Raw genomic sequence first — 19,239 nt, forward strand, 5'->3', positions numbered from 1 at the left:
AAAACAGTAGCAAAAAAGAAAGAAGAAGCAACGAAGAAGAAGAGGAAAAAACTGGTAAGTTGTAACTGGACTATGAAGATGGCCTCCAGCAGGCTAAGCTGGCTAACCCGGCTAACCTAGGCACGTGTCGCCGTTTATGATTTCTGTTGCCAAATATGCTGCAATCGAAAAGTTAAAGGGGGCGTATCCGTTGCGTATAATACTCTGTTTTGAGTGCAGTATTTAATTGGACGAACGAATCTTTATGAAACTACTTTTGAAGTGGCAAAAACTGAGCCAGTTCTAATATGGGATTAATAATGAATTTGAATGTAGTATTATTGTTGAGGTTAAACTACTTTCCAAAATCTGTTGATTTTTGAAAAAGTTATGGCTATGTCAAGATTTGATCTACTTGTTTGCTTAGGCTAAGATTTTTGCACGAATTTTAACCTGAAATCGAGTTTTCTAATTGATATGCAATATTATTCTACAGATAACAAAATAATCAAAAAGCAATAATTTTTGAAAATCGGTTGAACAAGTTATGCCCGTGAAAGGCTTTAAGTTATTCAGCTTTAACCTAAAATTAGAGCTACCAACACTAAGCGTACCTCACCCCACCCCCGCAAGATGGCGCTTTGCCGACGCCTTAGTTTTTGTAGATTTTTTATTGTAATTTGCATGCATTTTTGATGTTTTGCCGCAGCAAAGCAGGCTTGTCTTGAATTTAATCAAATCCAAGGCAAAGCACAGCAAAAGAAATAAAGTGTGAAGAGGCAAATGCAAGAATATCAAATGCATTTTTAATTTTCTAATAAGACAGACCAAAAACGAAAAATGAAGTGAAATGAAATGATAAAATAAACAAGATGCATATATACCTTCTTCTGACTCAATTTAATAAAGTAGTCAACTACTTTTTAGAACACATTTCGCACAAGCACAACAATTCTATTACACACTTTTAATAAATTATTACTTATTATTAAATTAACTCAAACTTTACAAATTTTGCGCCAAATAACCAAACAGCTGATTTGAAGCAACGCCAAAACAATGTGACCGTACACATTATATCGATATCAGTGTACAGTGCTCCCATCTGCGTTAACAGCGCTTGCGTTAGTTAACAGTACCACTTGAGCATCAACATATGTTACTAATTAAATTGCACACGCTACAAGCTACGACAAAACATGCAACAATATCAATGAAGTAGTATAAATACAACATATAGCTAGCTAAAATGTACATTTTCATTATGATATAATCTGTTTATTTGATATTTGCATGAAACCTGTACAATTTCGTATAACAGCTCGATAAAATGCCGGACTTGCCGGTCTGACAGTTAACATTTTGTGGGCAGCGTGAAGTTGGCTGCACATCGTTTTGCATGTTGGCACACACACGCACACCGAGGCATATCGGGAAATTCGATAATCGAAGCTCATTCGAAAAATGCACATTGAACGGGACGGACGCTAAAATGATGTACTAAGATAGTTGCGGGTGTTTTTTTATTAGTGATTTTGTACGCGCCCGCGCCGCAAAGCCCAAAAGAAAAAAAAAACCGTGAAAGAGGACGAACAAGGAAGTCACGCACAAAACGAAAAACAACAAAACACCCAATTACAATTTAACAAAAGCAGCTTAACCGTTAAACATTAATAATAATAATAACAACCAAAATCAAAACTTAAACTAATCATGATGATCTCGTGCGAATGCTTGAATTTTAATGCCACCTCGCCGCAGCTGCAGCGCAGCTTCACCAGCAACTCTGCTCCGGGTGGAGTGGGTGGCGGCAATGGCAATAATAATAACAGCAACAGCAGCAACAATAACAGCGGCAGCGCAGCCGGCGATTCGTCTCTACCAGCATTGTTGTCGCAGATGTTTGTGCAAAAATATCCAAGGGATTTTCTGTACTACAGCAATTTTATGGATTTCTTCAAGATTGTAAGTTTGAACAATGTTAATATTTAATATGAACATAACGTAACAACATATATGTGTATGTGTGTTGGTTTTTATTTTAATTTTAAGCATTTTTATCACATTCCGACTTATGCGCAACCATTTTCCACGCAGCATAAGAAGCCCAGCACATACATAAGTATGCTGTGTGCCGCTGCCTGTGCGTGCCTGTGTGCGTGTGTGTGTATGGGTGTATTATCGTTCTTTATGCTTTGTGTGCCGGCCAAACGCAGTTTCTGCCTATGCTTGACACAACACACACGCACACGCATAGATATGTATGTATGGTAGTGAAGAAGCAGCAGCAGCAGCACAAAAACAAATAGGGTCATTCATAGGCACATAGACACATCGAAAAAGACTGAAAGAAAAAAATTGCCTTTTGTCTTTTGCTTGGCAATTGGTCAATATATATATATATATATATTCTTTTTTGATTTTGTTCTACACCTGTTTTGTGTGCCGACTCCTGCGTCCAGAACACCCTGTATGCATTCTTTGCCTGCCTGCCTGTTTTCATACATACACAAACACACATGCATACATAAATACATATATTTACTCTCATTCGTATATATGTATGTATATGTATGGGTGTTGTTGTTTTCGGCCTTTAAGCGATCGCCTTATTTTTAGTTTTTCCGCTTTCGTTTCGGGATGCGTTCTTTTAATTTATGACATTTACATATCACATATTTTTATGATTTATGTGTGCGGGTATGGGTAGGGGGTGGGGCTATAGGCATCGCTTCGTGTAAATTTGCATAATTTTATACAATTCGTTTATTTTTTTGTTGAACATACGAAAATGTCACACGGGGGTTAAGTGAAGTCATCAAGAATTGTTTTTCTTTTTCTGTTGTTCTTGTTTTTGTTAGTTGTTGTCCGTTTTGTTTTGCGGCTTTTGATGAAAGGTGAAAGGGGGAGTTAATGAGAGCACCCTGTTCGTAAACAGTACTAAGATCAAGTACACCTTGTTTTGAATAGTACTTCTACGAAACCAGAATTAAATCCCCATGGTAAGATTTAAATAGAACACCCTGTTCTAAATAGTAGTTTCACTATTATATTCCGATAATTAAATAATATATAAAGTTGATTGTTATCAGTTGCATAAGCCTGGACCAATTAATTATTGTATAATTTAATATGTGATATATGCTTAAATTGCTGCCGTTTGTCTTATTCCCGCATCCTATTCATTCTTCGACATAATGAATAATGAGTAATGCCTCTTTTGAATATCTTAGCTTGATTTCTTTTTATTTATCTTTTTTTGTGGCGATGACTTGACAAAAAAATAAAATAAAAAAAGAAAACAAATATAATATACAAGACACGACACGCGTAAGAAAAAAAAACAAAAACAAAAAACTTTTGCTCTTTGCCCGTGTGTGTGTGTGTCGTTTTTCAAGGTTAAGTCAGACAACAGCTGTAGTTGCTCAGTTTTGTTGTTTCTGTTTTGGGTCTTTTCGGTCTTCCCGTTGCTGCTGGCTTGCCGGTTGCACGTGCCACAATTTGGCAGGCACTGTAAAGCCTCAAACTGTTTGCAGAAGCAGAGCAGCTCAATTACATTAACAATTAAGGGCATAGGTTAAGCAACTTACATACATATATATATATAAGCAACTTACGTACACATATATATATATATATATACAGATATACACTGCTTAGCCACACCCGTTGCGCAAACAAATGCCGCAAACGCTTCTCCCCCTCCAACTTTGGTTTCTTGTGGGTGGATTGGTTTGCATTATGCGTCTATTTTGATGGAAATTGACTTGTTATGCATTATTATTATTATAGTTATTATTGTTTGGTTTTGTTTCGTTTGTGTTGCGGTCTGTAGATCGTGCAAAAGTTCTTGTAATACCCTATACACATCAGTCCTCAAATGGGGTATATTGTCTTAGCAATTAATCATTAATCAACAATAGTTAAATTACAGATCAAGTCTTCAAATGTCTAACATACTAATACATGTAGAGCAACAGCTGTTAGGTCACAGTTTAAGAGGCACTAATCCACACATGTAATCAACAAGTACAATGTTATTAACAGAGCATTGAACAGTCTATAAAAATACTAAAAGCAGCATGTTTTTACATGCTGTTATTGTTTCTGCAACACCCACTTGAAAAGCGCTGAGGCATACAACAACAACAATAACAGTTACAACAACAGCAGTTACAACAACAATAATAACAAAGGCGCGCTTGGCAAATATACTAAAAGTTTTATTTTGAATAATTCAAAGCGCAAAACAAAACAAAACGAAAAAAATAGAAAAGAATTTTAAAAAAGCCAAGCAAAAGCGGCGAGTATTTAAATACAAATCAGCCACATATGTAGAAAGATATATATATATATGTATATATATATTTACTATATATAAATATGTATTCGCGCGCTCTCTTTCCCTCTCTCTCTCTCTCTCTGTCTCTCTCTCTCTCTCTCTCTCTCTCTCTCTCTCTCTCTCTCTTGCTCTCTCCATATAGAGCCCGAAAACGGAACGCTTTTAGAATAAATTACGAAACTGACGACAAGCCAGAAGCAAAGCAAAAATACAAAAAAAAAAGGAAGGCAGCAGCCGAAATAAAATAACAGCAGCAGAAGGCAACGAAAAAAAAACTTGTTTATACATTTTTGTTGTATAAACAAGTTTTCGAGATTTCCAAACGTCGACCAATGGCCAGCTAGGTAGGAGGGGGTGTGGTGGGATGGGTGAGTAGTCGTTGTCGTATGTAGGGCAGGGTGTAGGACAGAGCAAAGGCTCCCCAACCTATACCTCCCTCGCTCCCACACTCACAACCCATACCTATACCTATCTCGCTCTCGCTCCCTCACTCTGCTCTGATAAACAGCAGACTGACAAAAGGCAGTTGACAAACAGCTTCTTTTAAATTGCCCTCCCCTCCAGACACTTCCTCCTGCTCAACTGCTGCTGCTGCTCTCTTCTGCATCTTCTCTGTTAATGCGTAGGCCTCTGCTTCATTTGATTTTGGCTTAAGCAGCATGAATTTATGCATAACACAGAAAACATTTGTATAATTAATACAACACAAAATGCGGTGGCGTTAAAAAACAAGGCTGTTAAGCTTTAATGGGCAAACCTTAATAATAAAAAAAATTATATGCGAGGCGCGTGTGTCAATTGATACATCATTCATTAGGCATCATTTAATATGCATTTATTTGAACGAAACCAAAAGAGTGTATAACAGTGAGAGTAGCTTAACAGCAGCAGGGACGTCACAGCTCTGTTATTAACAGCTGTAAGGAAGACCGTCTAAACAGAAGCAACCGTTACGCTTAACAGCTGTAACAAGATCAAGAGAAGACTCCTTTGCTTTCCAGGCACTGCTTTTGTCAACAAGAGCGCTTGAGTAGTGGCTGTCAAACTTTAAAACAACAAGTATACCTTTAATATTTGGATTGGGAGCAGGGAGGGAATCCTGTTACATTGTTGTCTTATGTAAACATAGCGGAATGTTTGACTTTCCTCGTTGCTTACGTAGTTTTCAGCAGCTGTTTTTCTATTGCTACCAAACTGTTCAAGCAGGCAGCTGTCAATGCTGAGATTTACATAAGCAAACAACGATTCTGAAAATATTTACCCATAAAGCACGCTTGGAAGGGCAGCAGCTAAAAACTAAACAATTTTATTAACAGTTGGAAAGATAAATCGCTGGCTGTCAAACTGTTGTGTTGTTTGCACAGCTGTCGCTTAAGGCGAGCGCAGCTTTTACAGCACACACACTAACGCAACTGTTATCAACTTTAAGTTTCTGTCCATTTAACGCTAGAGTATAGTCAAAGCGTGCTTTGGAGCCCCCACTTAAAAAAAACACTATAATCGCTTTTCTAGGTTATCAAACGGTAAAAACGACAGCAGCAGCACCGAACGACGACAACAATGCGACATATGCGCTGACGTCGCCGTCGGCGACTCAGTTGCGACGCGTCTGATAATCGTCGATTGTTGCTGTTGGTGTTTTAATTGATTTATTTATGATTAGGCTCATAATTAGTTTGTTTTCAGCGCTTTACAAATTGTGATTTCGCCTGTTGTTGCTCTGATTTCACCGCACCTGCTGCGGCGAATTGAACATCATCGCCTGCAGCGGCGAATTGAATTAACATAACAAAACGGCGCTTTATTACTAATTAATATATTACAAATGTGTATATAAACGGGTTTTGATTAAAAGCCGAGCCACGAACAACACAAGTTCATTAATATACAAATTATAAATATATATTTAAAATATACAAAAGATGCTGGTCTATTTTTAGATTGTGGCTTACGAAAGTGAGACAAAAAAAAACCATACTAAAAACAACTTTGCCAAGTTAACAGTTATGAATCAAAGAGGGCGCGTGATCGAAAGAGAGAGAGAGAGAGACTGTTATGAATGCAATTGATGCTCTATAAATAGGCATTATCAAATGTACAGTGAGAAGTGCAAGCACAAAACGAAATAGTAAAATGAATGAATTGAAAAGCCAACGAAGAAGGGAGTTGATGAAAACTTGTTGCTGTTATCTGCAGCTGCAAAGCTCAGTGCTAATCAAACCGCAATCAAAGTGAGACGCTCTTCGTAGTCATTCTCAAACTGTACGCTGGTTGTTTTCTCAACTGCAGCACTCTGAATTCAATTATCTCTCTAAATATGTATTTATTTCTAATCACAACATTTGTTGTATTTTTGTATGTTGATTTTTTTAAAGACTCCGCACGTTTTTGCGATAAACATCTTTTTATGCTTTTCGAATGACTTGCTAAATATTTTATGATTAAACTTGGCAAGTTAAAGGAAATTTATGCTTAATTTCTTGCTGATGAGGAAGGAAGCAAGATTAAATTGGGGAAAAAAATTAACATTTAAACACAAAATGAATATTAATTTATTATAAAAATAACACAGGGGTGTGTGTGTGTGTGTTAATAATACTTTAGTTATTCTTATTACACCTCAGGGTTTTTTTGTTGCAAGATAAAATCAAAGCAACCCCAAATTGAAAAGCACAAGCAAAACCTATCAAGGTCAAAGTTTGAGAAGCATTGTTTTTGTCACTTTTACTGCTGCTGTTGGTGTAACAAAACAGCATGTTCTTCTGCTCTCCTCTCTCTATCTCTCTCTCTCAGGCAGCAGCATGTGTTGCTTAATTGAAAACCAATGTTAATCTTTAACAAATATAACCTTGAAGCCAACAACAGCAGCACCTTAAGCACAAGGAGAAGTTGACAGCGGATGTTGATAGGCGGGGGGACAGGAGGGGTGCAGTTTTGACAATTGCGACTTCTTGTTGATGCTGTTGCTGTAGTCATAACATTTAATGAGCGTTAAACGCACGCTGTTAAACTTTTAACCTTTTTAACAGCAGCCAATGACCACAAGCAGAGAGAATGAGAGCAAGAGAGAGAGAGAGAGATGCCAGTGTTGCCAATTTGCATGTAAACAAAACTATAAATTCAATTTTTGTTGCTCTGTGGCTAAAAATAAACTAGAGCAACAACAACAGCAATACACGAATTGAAAATAAAAACACCTTTTTCGCTGGTTCTCTGAGCAGATGTTTCGAATTTTCTAATTTGCGTGTGTATTAAAAAAAAAAAAGAAAAAAGTATGCTGTTTTGGGCGACGAGGGCCAAAAGGGGTGCATAACTCCCTACCCCTCACCCTTGTTGTGCACACACGTTTGGGTTGCGTGATTTTTGTTAAGGGGTTGCCGATCTCTCTCTCCCACTTAAAATTATGCCTGCGCGCATAAATATTTACTTAACAGAAGAAAAAGAAAAAAAAACAATGGCCGCCGAATTTGTGTCAAATGTGCGGCCTGAGATTTGTTTGCCTCAAATAAACATAAAACAATACACACACACACATGCATAAGTTGCACCTAGAATTACAAACACACACAGACACCCATGTCTATTTACATAAGCGAGAGTGAAAAGTAAAATGGCGCAGCTGTTAAATAGTAGCTATCAGCAGCAGACTAACAGCCGCTGCTTAGCAATAGCAGCGCCTTAACATTACAGCTGTTAAATTTGGGCTTGTCTTTTTTGCATTCTGAGACCAATCTATAAATAGACGCTTATCAGGTTATTTAAACAATCAAGCAAATGTCAAAAAGCGATAGACGACAGACCCCGAAAAATATAGAAAAAAAAAATAGAAATAAATGATCTCATATTATAAACTAACAATTAACCGCTGCTGCTGCAGACGAAGCAAAAAGCTTGTTTGTATATCAAATTTGAGTAACGCACACATGTATACATTGCACGTGTGTGTGAGTGTGTGTGTGTCTATCACAGATATGGGCCTACCACACAATTTAGACCCGGTCTCCTCCGATTCGACTCGGCTCGCGCTAAACAAAAACAACGCACGTCAAACGAAAATTGTTTGTCAAAGTTTTTAGATAACAGCGAACCCCTCCCCCACTGTTCAACCCTCACAACAGCCAGACAATAACAGCAGTAAAAAAAAGAGAAGAAAAAAACCGGACCCGGTGTGTAAATATTGTTGCGCTTAATTTACAGTTATGAGCGTCGTCTGTTATTATTATTATGCGTTACTTTGCTTTACATTACTTTATATATATATATAAACAAGTGTGCTCGTTTGAATTCCAGTCTGAGACGAGACTTATTATTAATAAATCATTAGCAAATAAAATGTAGACACTTAATCATAGATTCATTCGAGTTGTTTGGGTTTGTGTTGAGTGTTGCTTATCAGATTTTGTAATTTGTAATTCGGACTCGACGACATTGAAAATGAGGAAAAACAAATTCAGATGACTGCAATCTGATAAGAAACCCCATTTAAATGTGTGGTGGGCGTGTGTAAGACAGAGAGAGTGAGAGGGATATTAAAATAATGACTCAATTGTTATTAATCAACACCTGGCAACATTTGCGCAAGATTATGTACATATTTATGTTAATGACAACATTGTTAATCAAAAGTCATGTTAATCAACAGTTATTAAGTTATGCGACTGTTACAGAAATTCTATTCCACTTTTACTTTACTTTATTCCAAACACTTCCAATGAGTAACTAGCCATAAGCATAAACATGTGCCATTAACAGCTGTAAATGATTAGAAAATCAGCTGCTGTTAAGCATATTCTGTTAATATGCTTGAATAAGTCTGCTATTGAAGCTCTGTTAACCTGCAATTTCAAAGGATGCAAAGCTAGACTTATAACAAAATAGACACAGCCAGAAAGCAACTGCAAGAAAAGTCTCTGTTAATAATACCATGTTATTTACGAAATCGAGCTAACTGTTAAACATTACAGTTTAATTCAAATTGTATTAATCAACACCTGGCAACACTTATGATAATGACATTTACGTTAATGACATTTATGTTAATGACACTATTGTTCCCACTCATGTTAATTAACCATTGTAGTGAGCTGCGACTGTTGCATATCAGCAAGTTTTGCAAACATGTCCAGAATATTTGGCATAAGCTATGGAAACAAATCTTTAGCTGCGTTCCAAAATGCAAACAACAAGAACAGAGGTTTCTCATGCATAAGCCAAATCTTGCATACATAAACATGCATAAGTCTCCCATATAAGCCGCATTCTCAAATGTCGCATGTTGTTGTTATTGTTGTTGTTGTTTTTGTTGTTATTATTGTCGCAGCAAAGCTGGAATAATCCTGTTAGGCGCGCACACAGTTGGCTAGTTTTGCCAAAGCACTCAACATAAAAAAAACAAAACAATTCTCGCTAGCCATAAACAAGTTGTGTCATCATCATCATCATCATGTAAAGCCAAGTTGGCGAAGACGAAGAGTGTGAGTCATCATGTAAAGAATAAAACTCCTCTCTCAAAGGCGAAGACTGTAAGCAAAAGCCAATGGAAAATTTTTATGCGAGCGCGCACCAAAAATAGCAAAAAAACAAAAAAAATGCGAAAAAAAAAAGACTGAACGGAAAAAGAATCGGAATCCGAATTGGCAATTCAATCGCGTCGCTAGAGTATAATCCAAGTGCGACAGAGAGGGAAAGAGGTAGTCGGGCGTCGGGGCTCGTCACCGTTACCGGTCTCTCTCACTCTCTCTCTCCCTCCCTATCTGCTTCGCTGTGGAAGTGTGTGTGTGTGTGTGTGTGCGTGTGTGTGTGTGTGTTGGGCCCCAGCTGTCTAAAGCTGTTGTTTATGATAATGGGCCACGGCGTCGACGTTGACGTTGACGTCGACGGCGGCGTCAGCGTTGTGTTTGCGCTTTCCGAAAAAGGAGGCAGAAAATCAACAAAAAACACAGAGACGAAAGCTGAAGAAGAAGCAGCAGAAAAAAAAAATACAGCAAAATATGGGTATTATTTTTTTTTAAACTAAGTCGCGCCGAAAGCAAATAAAAAATAAAATGAAATGAAAAGAAATGCAAAGAAAGAAATATAAATGCACAGAAAAAAGTCAAGCAAATCTATAAAAGATTATTTTCGTAGTTTCTTTTGTGGCGTTGATTTGTTTACAACTTATTTTGTTTTTTTGGCTAATGAAACGAAACGAAACGAAGCAAACCCGAACCGAGTTATTATCACAGAGCAATAAAAAAATACAAGTCAAAAACGAAAATAGCAACTGAAAAACAAAACAAAGGCGAAATGTGCGTCAATTGAAGGAAGAGAAAGAGAGAGCGATAGAAAAAACAGTCTCGCTTGTCAGTCACAAAATTTTCATTGCCGAAAAAATAAGGTGTGCCAAGAGTAATTCATTAAACGTTAAATGATGAGCCTGTCTGTTAAATAATATGGAGCATGCAACAAGCTCACAGGCCACGCTTAGTAACAGGTTATTGTCAGAGCGACTATTAAAAGCATCTTTCTTTCGATCTAAAAACCTTAGCTTGGATAGTTTGCTGATTGATTAATGTAAATAGTAAATAAGCGATGTTAAAAATATTCTGTTAATGTGCAATTTTAAAGCCTGCTGTTAAATATATTATGTTAATATTCAATTTCATGGCACTGTTCTGGTTGTCAAATATATATACAGTTTGAAGGTCATTAAGCTGATGTTAAGCATATTCTGTTCATATGCAATTCAATTAAAGACTGCTGTTAAAGGAGATCTCCTGTTAAGAATATTCTACAATTTCAAAGCTGTTAACATTCAAGTTCCAAGGATGCAAAGCTAGACTGTTACCGAAATAGACACAGCCAGGAAGCAAATCTTTAAATAGTGCAATGTTATTAGCGAAATTGTGTTGACCGTTAAATGTTACAGTTTAATTCGAATGTTTTCGTATTTGTTTTTATCTTTGAGATAATTGAAATTTGCTGCGCACTTTTTTTATTTTACTATTGTGCAAAGTCTGAGAACCACATAGGAAAACTAACGCTATGCATATAATTAATGACGGGACAATCAATTAAATTTGCCAGCCGACAGACCACCGCCATAAGAGTAAACAACAATATAAATTATGCAAAATGTGCAAATTAATATTGGAAGTTGTTATTTTTATAGCTCAACAACAACAGCAGCAACAACAATAACAGATGCATTGCTGTTGTTACATAAAACTGGCGTATTTTTGTCGCAGACGGTCGAACGGGGTCTGTATGAAAGGGGGAGGGAACGGGGACGGGCAGCCAGACAGACAGTCTGATATGCATTCCAATTGTGTTTCTAGTTTCTCGTTGGGTTCTAGTTTCAAGTGCGACACAGATTCACAGAAATATTTGCAAATATACAGGGTTTGACATGCATTGCGTGGGAAGAAGTCTGTATACAGTTTCAGCTCCAAATATGTTAAGATAACTTTAAATCAACTAACTGCAAATTTAATGCAGTTTGAGGCAAACTGGACTGAAGAGGTAACATCTGCAAATGAACGAAGTTGAAAGTGTTACAGTTTTAAAGGAACTTTAAATTACTCAATGAATGTTAAACAAGCTGCTGCTAAAGGACTGGCTTAACAGTGCTTAAGGCTGCTGTTAAGAGATTGACTCTTTAGCACTGTTAGTATAGTTTCAGAGTCATTGCTGCAAGTGTTAAACGAGGCTTAAGCCTCGTTTGTGCAGTTATCGATCAAGTGCCAAGTGCACTTATCGATAATATGTATGCTCTTCGCATGCCAAACATATTTTAAACGTTTGCTGTTCTTATTGTGTTTTTTCGCTTATTGATTTTCGATATAACTGCTCCCCGTCGTTTGTTGTTATTGCTGGTGTTTTGAATTACGTGCGCGTCAGCACGTTTCCTCCATTTCCAAAGAAAAAACAAACAAAAAAAAAGCAAGAAGAAACATGCGATGTTTTATTTATTATTATTTTCGATGGGTCGATTAGCATTAACGTGTTTTATTTCTGCCAAACGAGCAAATGCGATTAATCAAATGAGAGCCATAAATAAAAATACAAATCGCCATTTAATTAGACAGATGTGAAGCGGACAGCGCACGCTAGATGGCGCCACCACAACCGCAACCATCCGTAATTAGCAACAGCGAGAAACACTTAGTTTCAATTAACAAAAAGTCAACAATTGTTATTATTGGCGCAGCCGCCGACGACGACGATGATGATGACAACGTTTGTGTTAATTAAGCGACAACAATAACTGTTTGACTGCTGCTGCTGCTGGGTTTCAATTGTTATTGCTGTCGAAGTCATTGACATTTTGCACATTGCAGCTAAAAAAAAAAATAAAAAAAATACAACAAAAAGATGCGCTTTTTACAAACTGCAAGTAAACCTCACAATTTGTGTAAACAGTGGGAGACAGATGGCGAAGGATAGTGCGAGAGAGACAGAGAGAGAGAGAGCGGTGCATATAGTTGTTGTCAACTTTAGGAAAAGTGTGATAATAAAAGGGGACAAGAAATCAAGTAACAGACTATACCATACTCTGTAGTTAAAGCTTTATATATCTGTAGAAACTTAACCGATCTTGGTTTGGCTTGTAGCATAATACTGCATTTAAAGTTAAAAAATTGATTGTGGATTTAAATTCATAGCAACCATATATTCCTTGGTGGCTTTAAACTTGAGAGAGTTAAATGGTTTATCGACTTGCACTTATCGATTTTACCGACTCCCAATACCCTTCGGTTTTCCATTCGATTTCCATAGATAGCGGCTCATTGATCATGGTTTAACTCAAAAATAATACAACATTTCAATTGAAAACATTAACTTTATGCTAATTTCATGTATTTAATGATACCAAGCCATAGCAGGGCAATATAAACTCGACGACATCATTCTCGATGCAATCAGCGTATCCAAAAAGGAATAACACGCGTACAAAAATATGGTCATAAAAAAGCCAGTTTAAATAACGCAAGCAAACAGACAAATCGACCACAAAGTGACAACTGCACTTGCAAATAACAACAACTGATTAAGCCATGAAAAAGCAGCAGAAGAAGCGTGCAAAAATAACATGGTCAATATGTATATATATATATATATATATTATGCACTCATATTTGAATGCGTTTTAAGACACGACGACAACAAAAACCAGACAAATATATTCGTAAGGCCCACTAAAAACTCTTGACATTAATGAATGCATTTGCTTGTTGTTTGCTGTTTGTACAACAAAAACAAAACTAAAGTACATAAATATAATAAGAGTCTCGACTGATTAGATATTATTACACCACACAGAACAGCACAGAACAGAACAGCACTGCACACTGACAGAGAGAAGAGTAAACAAGTCGTTTAAAGCAACAATTTACATGCAAAACACTTTTTATGTGTGCTGTGCGACAACATTTAATAACCAAGCAGCAGCAGCAGCCAGCCGCTTTATGGTGTACCCACTGTACCCAGAGGGTGAGGGGGAGCAGGAGCAGGTTGGGTGCATGGTCACACTTGTTGGTGGCAAGGACAAAAATATAAAATGTCTAATTTATGCATGTGGGCTCGCTAAAGTTATGCGAGAATTTTCCGTGGTTTGTTATTCTAATGTTGGTCGAACACTTTTAAAATGCCATTTAACAAATGCTTTTCAGCTAAAGTTCTTGGTAGTTGGTTAAAAATAGTTAAAAGATGTCAACTATTAAAAGTGTGATAAAATTATAACTGCTAAAATTGCCGGTAGTTCATTAAGTCTGTCAAAGACAAACAAGAAAACTTACTGAACACATTGATTTAATTAAGAGATATTTATCAAACTGAATCAGCAGCTTAATTGAACTGATGTCTGGTCTAAATTAATTCGAGCATTTTTCTTAATTCTTAATAGTAAAAGTTAGTTAATTAGCTATATGAAACTATGAGGGATCTAATATTCTAATGCTACTGGTAAAATTCATACATAAATCAATTTTTTATAACCCATCAATAGGTTGATGAACTGGGAACATTGAATATAAATGAAACATACAAATATGATGACAGTTAATTGGTGCTATCAGTTGCATAAGGAAACCATACTAAAAGCCTTGCATTAAAAGTATTATCTTATCAAAGTCTGATCTAAATCAGTATCAGCTTAATTTGTCAGCACACACAAATAATTTGTTAAGCGACAAAGAACATTTTGAACCCCATTTTCTGGGTTCAACTGCATTTGCAAAATGCGGAAGAGCTCAGCTAGCGCTTAGATAACACTCGAACAATACGAATCACTCTACTATTCTATATATAGATACTATATATATGCGTATATATCAAAAATTAAATGGTCAAACACAAAACAAATGCAATTTGTGACATGTTGTTTAATTTATGCATTTAGTTCCAACTGATGATGTTGTTGATGATGTTTGTCTTGTTTTTGTAGCATATCCCACATGCATCAAACTAGTGTCAGCCCCCTCCTGCCGCAGATTAGAAAAATTGCTGACCACACATATATATGTAAATATATATATATATATATATATAATATAAAAAAATGCCAGACAGAGGAGAAACATTGTTATTTGATTTGTGTTGACGTTTGCATTTCATACCTTAATTCAATTTAAATTCGCTCAGTTACCGGCCTGGACTGTGCTAGGGTTGCTCAGTTAGTTTATTTGTCGGCTTATGCATATATATATATATATATATATATATATATACGGGAGAGTATTGTGCTTAAACTAAGTGTCAAATTTAGCATAGTTGCTATCACACAGCCAACACGTGCTACTTGCCACAAATGCGGTGGCTTGACTAGAAAGCACCCTGTATTAAATACATACAAACTACTGCAAACTGCTTTGGCGACATTTTGGAAAGTTAAACTCAATGAAAACCTAGATTTTCGTAATATTAAAACTATTTTATAAATACAAAATACTTTTTACTCTGATATATATCATTAATAAAGCGAACATTGATCCACCTCTGCTTTCAACTGCTGTTTATAAATGGCTGGCAACCCTAAACGCAACTTTACCGATTACGCTTGTCGAAATTCTGCATATTTTTAAGAACTAGAAACATGAACCGATTTTAGTGCATATAAATAACATCATAAAAGAAATGCAATTCAGTTTGCAGCACTTATAGAATGTGCAAAGTGTACAAACTCGTGTTAGATTCTATTACAGGGTATACCAAGTGATGTTCATTTAAATGCTCATATTATAATCAAAAGACAATTTTGTTGCGCTTACGTTATATCTTTATGTGTCTGGCTGACTGACTGTCTGTGTGCCTTTTTGCCTTTTGCCTTTCTCTGCCTGTTGTTGACGATAATTGTGATGAGTACCTGGTTTTATTTATACATTATATATGATATCTGATTTTGTCTTGTCAGAGTTCGTTCTACTACTACACACACACACACATACAGACGCACACACACGTCTATTGTTGTGCCAATAATTATGCTATAAAAACAACAACAACAACAAAAGCAAACAGAAGAAAAACAAGTAGTGCTGTTTCTTTTTGGGCTCAACAACATTTTGCCATTGCACTAATTGTTTGTTGTTTACTTGTTTCTCTCTCTCTCTCTCTCTCTCTAGCTGTCTCTCTTTCTCTCACTCTCTCTGATAAGCAGAACCACTTGACTTGAACATTCTTAAGAACATAATTGACAAATTTGCACTTGAACTACTGTGCACAGCAAATGCAAATACAAATACCAAATACAAATTGTTAACAAAATAATTTAAATAATATGTAATTGTTATTAGCAATTGTTTATCGGTAGCAAAAAGGCTAATCAGGCATTGACCAGCCGTTTATAGATTATACAATTACTCAGCACGATAATCATGCAGCAATTATTGCACAATTTTAATCGATATGCGCGTTGATTAAATATAGACATGTGGCAACGCCTACTATTTGTTGCATGTTATTTTAACATTTCTTTTTCTTCTGTTTTTTTTTTATCGATTTGGGGGCAAAGCGACTTGTCTATTTGTTATCGTTATCAAAACTGTTGCCTAATCAGTCATTGACCGGCAAGAGTTATTTTTAAACAGAAGAGGAAGAACAATAAAATTTTAACATTAATTGAAACTTGAATTGGCAGCTAATCAAAATGGCTATAAAACTGTTCGTTCATTTGGTGCAAATGTAAATTTGTATCTCTATTCTACTCTCTTGAAAACAGTTTGGTCATTTTATGCAAATGTTAATTTAATATCTATTCTACTCTCTCTCTCTCGTTGCCTTAACTCTCGCTTGTTTAACTTTAAAGCAATTAACAGGCTATATGTTAAAAAGTATACTGTTACTGTTATTAATTGAAATTAACAGATTATATGCTAAATACAAAAGACTGTTACTGTTATGTTAGGGATTGTTATGTTAAGTTAAGTTATGTTGTGTATGTTCTGTTAAGTTATGTTATGGTAAGTGATGTTAACTTATGTTATGTTAGGTTAAGTTAAGTTAACATATGTTATGTTACTTTATGTTAACTTATGTTGTGTTGTGTAATAATATTATATTGAGATTAAAATATTAATTATTATCTCTATCTCTGTTTCTTTCGATCGCAGGCAAATGGTCCCATTCCAGATCTAACCGTAAATGCCATAAGTCAGCGTGATTTAATTTATAGCCTCACATTGGACGTGGCTGCTGTGCCGCATCACAATCAACCAAATCAGAGTTGGCAATTTTACATTTGCATCAATTGCAAAATGGTGCTGTGTGCCAAGCGTTTAATAAATGTTAGCGGCGCTGGCGCCACGACTCCCAGCACAGCAACACTACCCACTCCAAGCAACCAGTACCTCATCAACAGTCAGCTGCTGGTGTCGTCCACCGATGAGGAGCTTCAACAGCGTCGTAGCCACAAATCCTATTCGGAAATCTTTCAGCTGCTCATCATGGACGATGCAGCAGCAGCCGATGATGTGGCCACATCATCATCAGCAGTGTCAGCGATGATAACGACGCCACCAACATCGGCTGGCATATTAAACTCCACATCGAACCTGAGCATTGGCTCGCTGCTGCAGTCCCAGAACAGTTGTCCGCTCGATGGCCGGGTGCAGAGATTGCGTCAATTGCAGGCCTATCAACATGCACGCGTCCAGGCGGAGATAAATGAGACCACTGAGCGCATCGAACGCTATACGGAGCAAAAGTTTGCGCTGCTCAAGAGTTTCCGGGAGAAGTGTGATCAGGAGGCGGCACTCCTCAGCCGTCTCATCCAGCAGGTGCCGGAGCAGACGTGTGAGCTCTTGGATCGTGGCCTACCCGTTGCTCTCGAGGTGGTTGCACTAACGACGGCAACACGTCGTCGCAACACGTTGAGCAGTCGACCGCCGACCACGCCCACCACACCACTCATCCAGCCGCCCAGTTTTATGATGGAGCAACAACAGCAACCACAACAGCAACAGCATCAACAGTTGCCGGCGAGTGCCGTTAATTCATCGACGATGACGTCGCGCAAAATGTCCAATTTTGATACACCGCCCGCCACACCAGAAGCCACGCCGATGAGCGTCGGCAACAGTCCCACCTTCAGGCAGCAGCAGCAACAGCAGCAGCAGGGAGCAACTGTTGTCAGCAGCAATCCATTGTTGTTGTCAACAACTGCTGCCGCTGGCGGAGACGATGCCGATGATTGTCTCTTCGATCTGGAGGATGTGGATGCACCCAGCCAGGCTATGCACCTCTATCAGCAGCAGCAGCAACAACAGCAGCAGCAGCAGCAATATCAGCGCTTGCAGCAGCAGCACTTGCAACAACAGCAGCAGCAGCAGCAGGACAACATGAGCGATGCCGATGAGGCAGAGGGTTAGTTGATTGATAAAGCGTGCGATCTAAATGAATATCCAATTAATCAACAACACATTTAAATTGCTTGTGTAAACCAATAATTAATATTTTTCTTCCGATAGACGCACTCGATTTGGACAGCTCTTTGCCCATACCGATGCGTGGTGGCGCCACTGCTGGTGGGGCTGGAGCTCGTGGTCAATTTATGGTTAATTTTGCTCGGAGTCTGCCCGTTGAGATTGCCAACTCGCCGCTGGCCGAGCGTGCCAGCAACAACAACAACCATAACCACAACAACAACAATCAGCATCATCATCCGGCTGTGCTCGAGGATGAGGAGGTGAGTGTACAACATAATGATAATGTATAATAAAAGGTTAATTAATAATTAATTAATGTTTAGGTGCTGGACAATACTGTGGACATTGCGGCCAGCATCAAGGCATTGGCAAAGAGTGTGCATGGCGAGCCAGTGTTCGGGGACTTGCCTCGCCCACGCCTGCGCTCCCAGATCTAAATGGCGAGAAGGGGGAGGGACGAGTCAAGGATGCGATGGGAAAACAAACACCACTACGTACACATATTAAAATATTCTGCATCAAATCATTTGGAAAGCAAAACTCAGCCTGTTGTTAATTCTAAACTAAATTAGTTTGCTCAACGAGAGACGATTGGACGGACACCTTGTGAAGCGCCTTCATCAAATGATACACACACCCAACACACACACACATTTAATAATTAAGCTACAAAAAGTGTAATTTCAGTACGCATATATATATATATATTTATCTATATATATATATTTCTGCTGTTTAATTTTCTAAGTGCAAAAAGTTTTTCGTTTCTCTTCGGATGATGATCTTCGATTGAAATATGTATTTTCATTATATTTTTTCACTTGGTACGAAAAGTGATGGCTGCTGTCACATTTTGAATTAATTAATTAATTAACTGATGATGTTGTTAGTTTATACAATGAATTAATTATATATCGATACCATACATATAAAAAACACAAAAAAAAAACAATTACGATAAACAAACAAATACAAAACAAATTGCAAATTGTGTCGCTAATTCAATCAGAGTGGAAA

The 19,239-nt window shown here is 37.3% G+C and overlaps 1 protein-coding gene across 1 annotated transcript; it reads left to right on the forward strand.

The window, feature by feature from the left end:
• Window positions 1-1,459: 1,459 nt before the first annotated feature.
• On the forward strand, window positions 1,460-19,168 carry LOC6569010 (basic-leucine zipper transcription factor A). Its single transcript, XM_001995119.3, has 4 exons — window positions 1,460-1,944; window positions 16,909-18,160; window positions 18,265-18,482; window positions 18,546-19,168. The coding sequence occupies exons 1-4, from the start codon at window positions 1,693-1,695 to the stop codon at window positions 18,657-18,659; spliced, it is 1,836 nt and encodes a 611-aa protein (XP_001995155.1). The 5' UTR covers window positions 1,460-1,692; the 3' UTR covers window positions 18,660-19,168.
• The last annotated feature ends 71 nt before the right edge of the window (window positions 19,169-19,239 follow it).

This window comes from Drosophila grimshawi, unplaced genomic scaffold (assembly GCF_018153295.1).
Source record: "Drosophila grimshawi isolate 15287-2541.00 unplaced genomic scaffold, ASM1815329v1 contig_1367, whole genome shotgun sequence".
In the NCBI taxonomy this organism is placed as follows: domain Eukaryota; kingdom Metazoa; phylum Arthropoda; class Insecta; order Diptera; family Drosophilidae; genus Drosophila; species Drosophila grimshawi.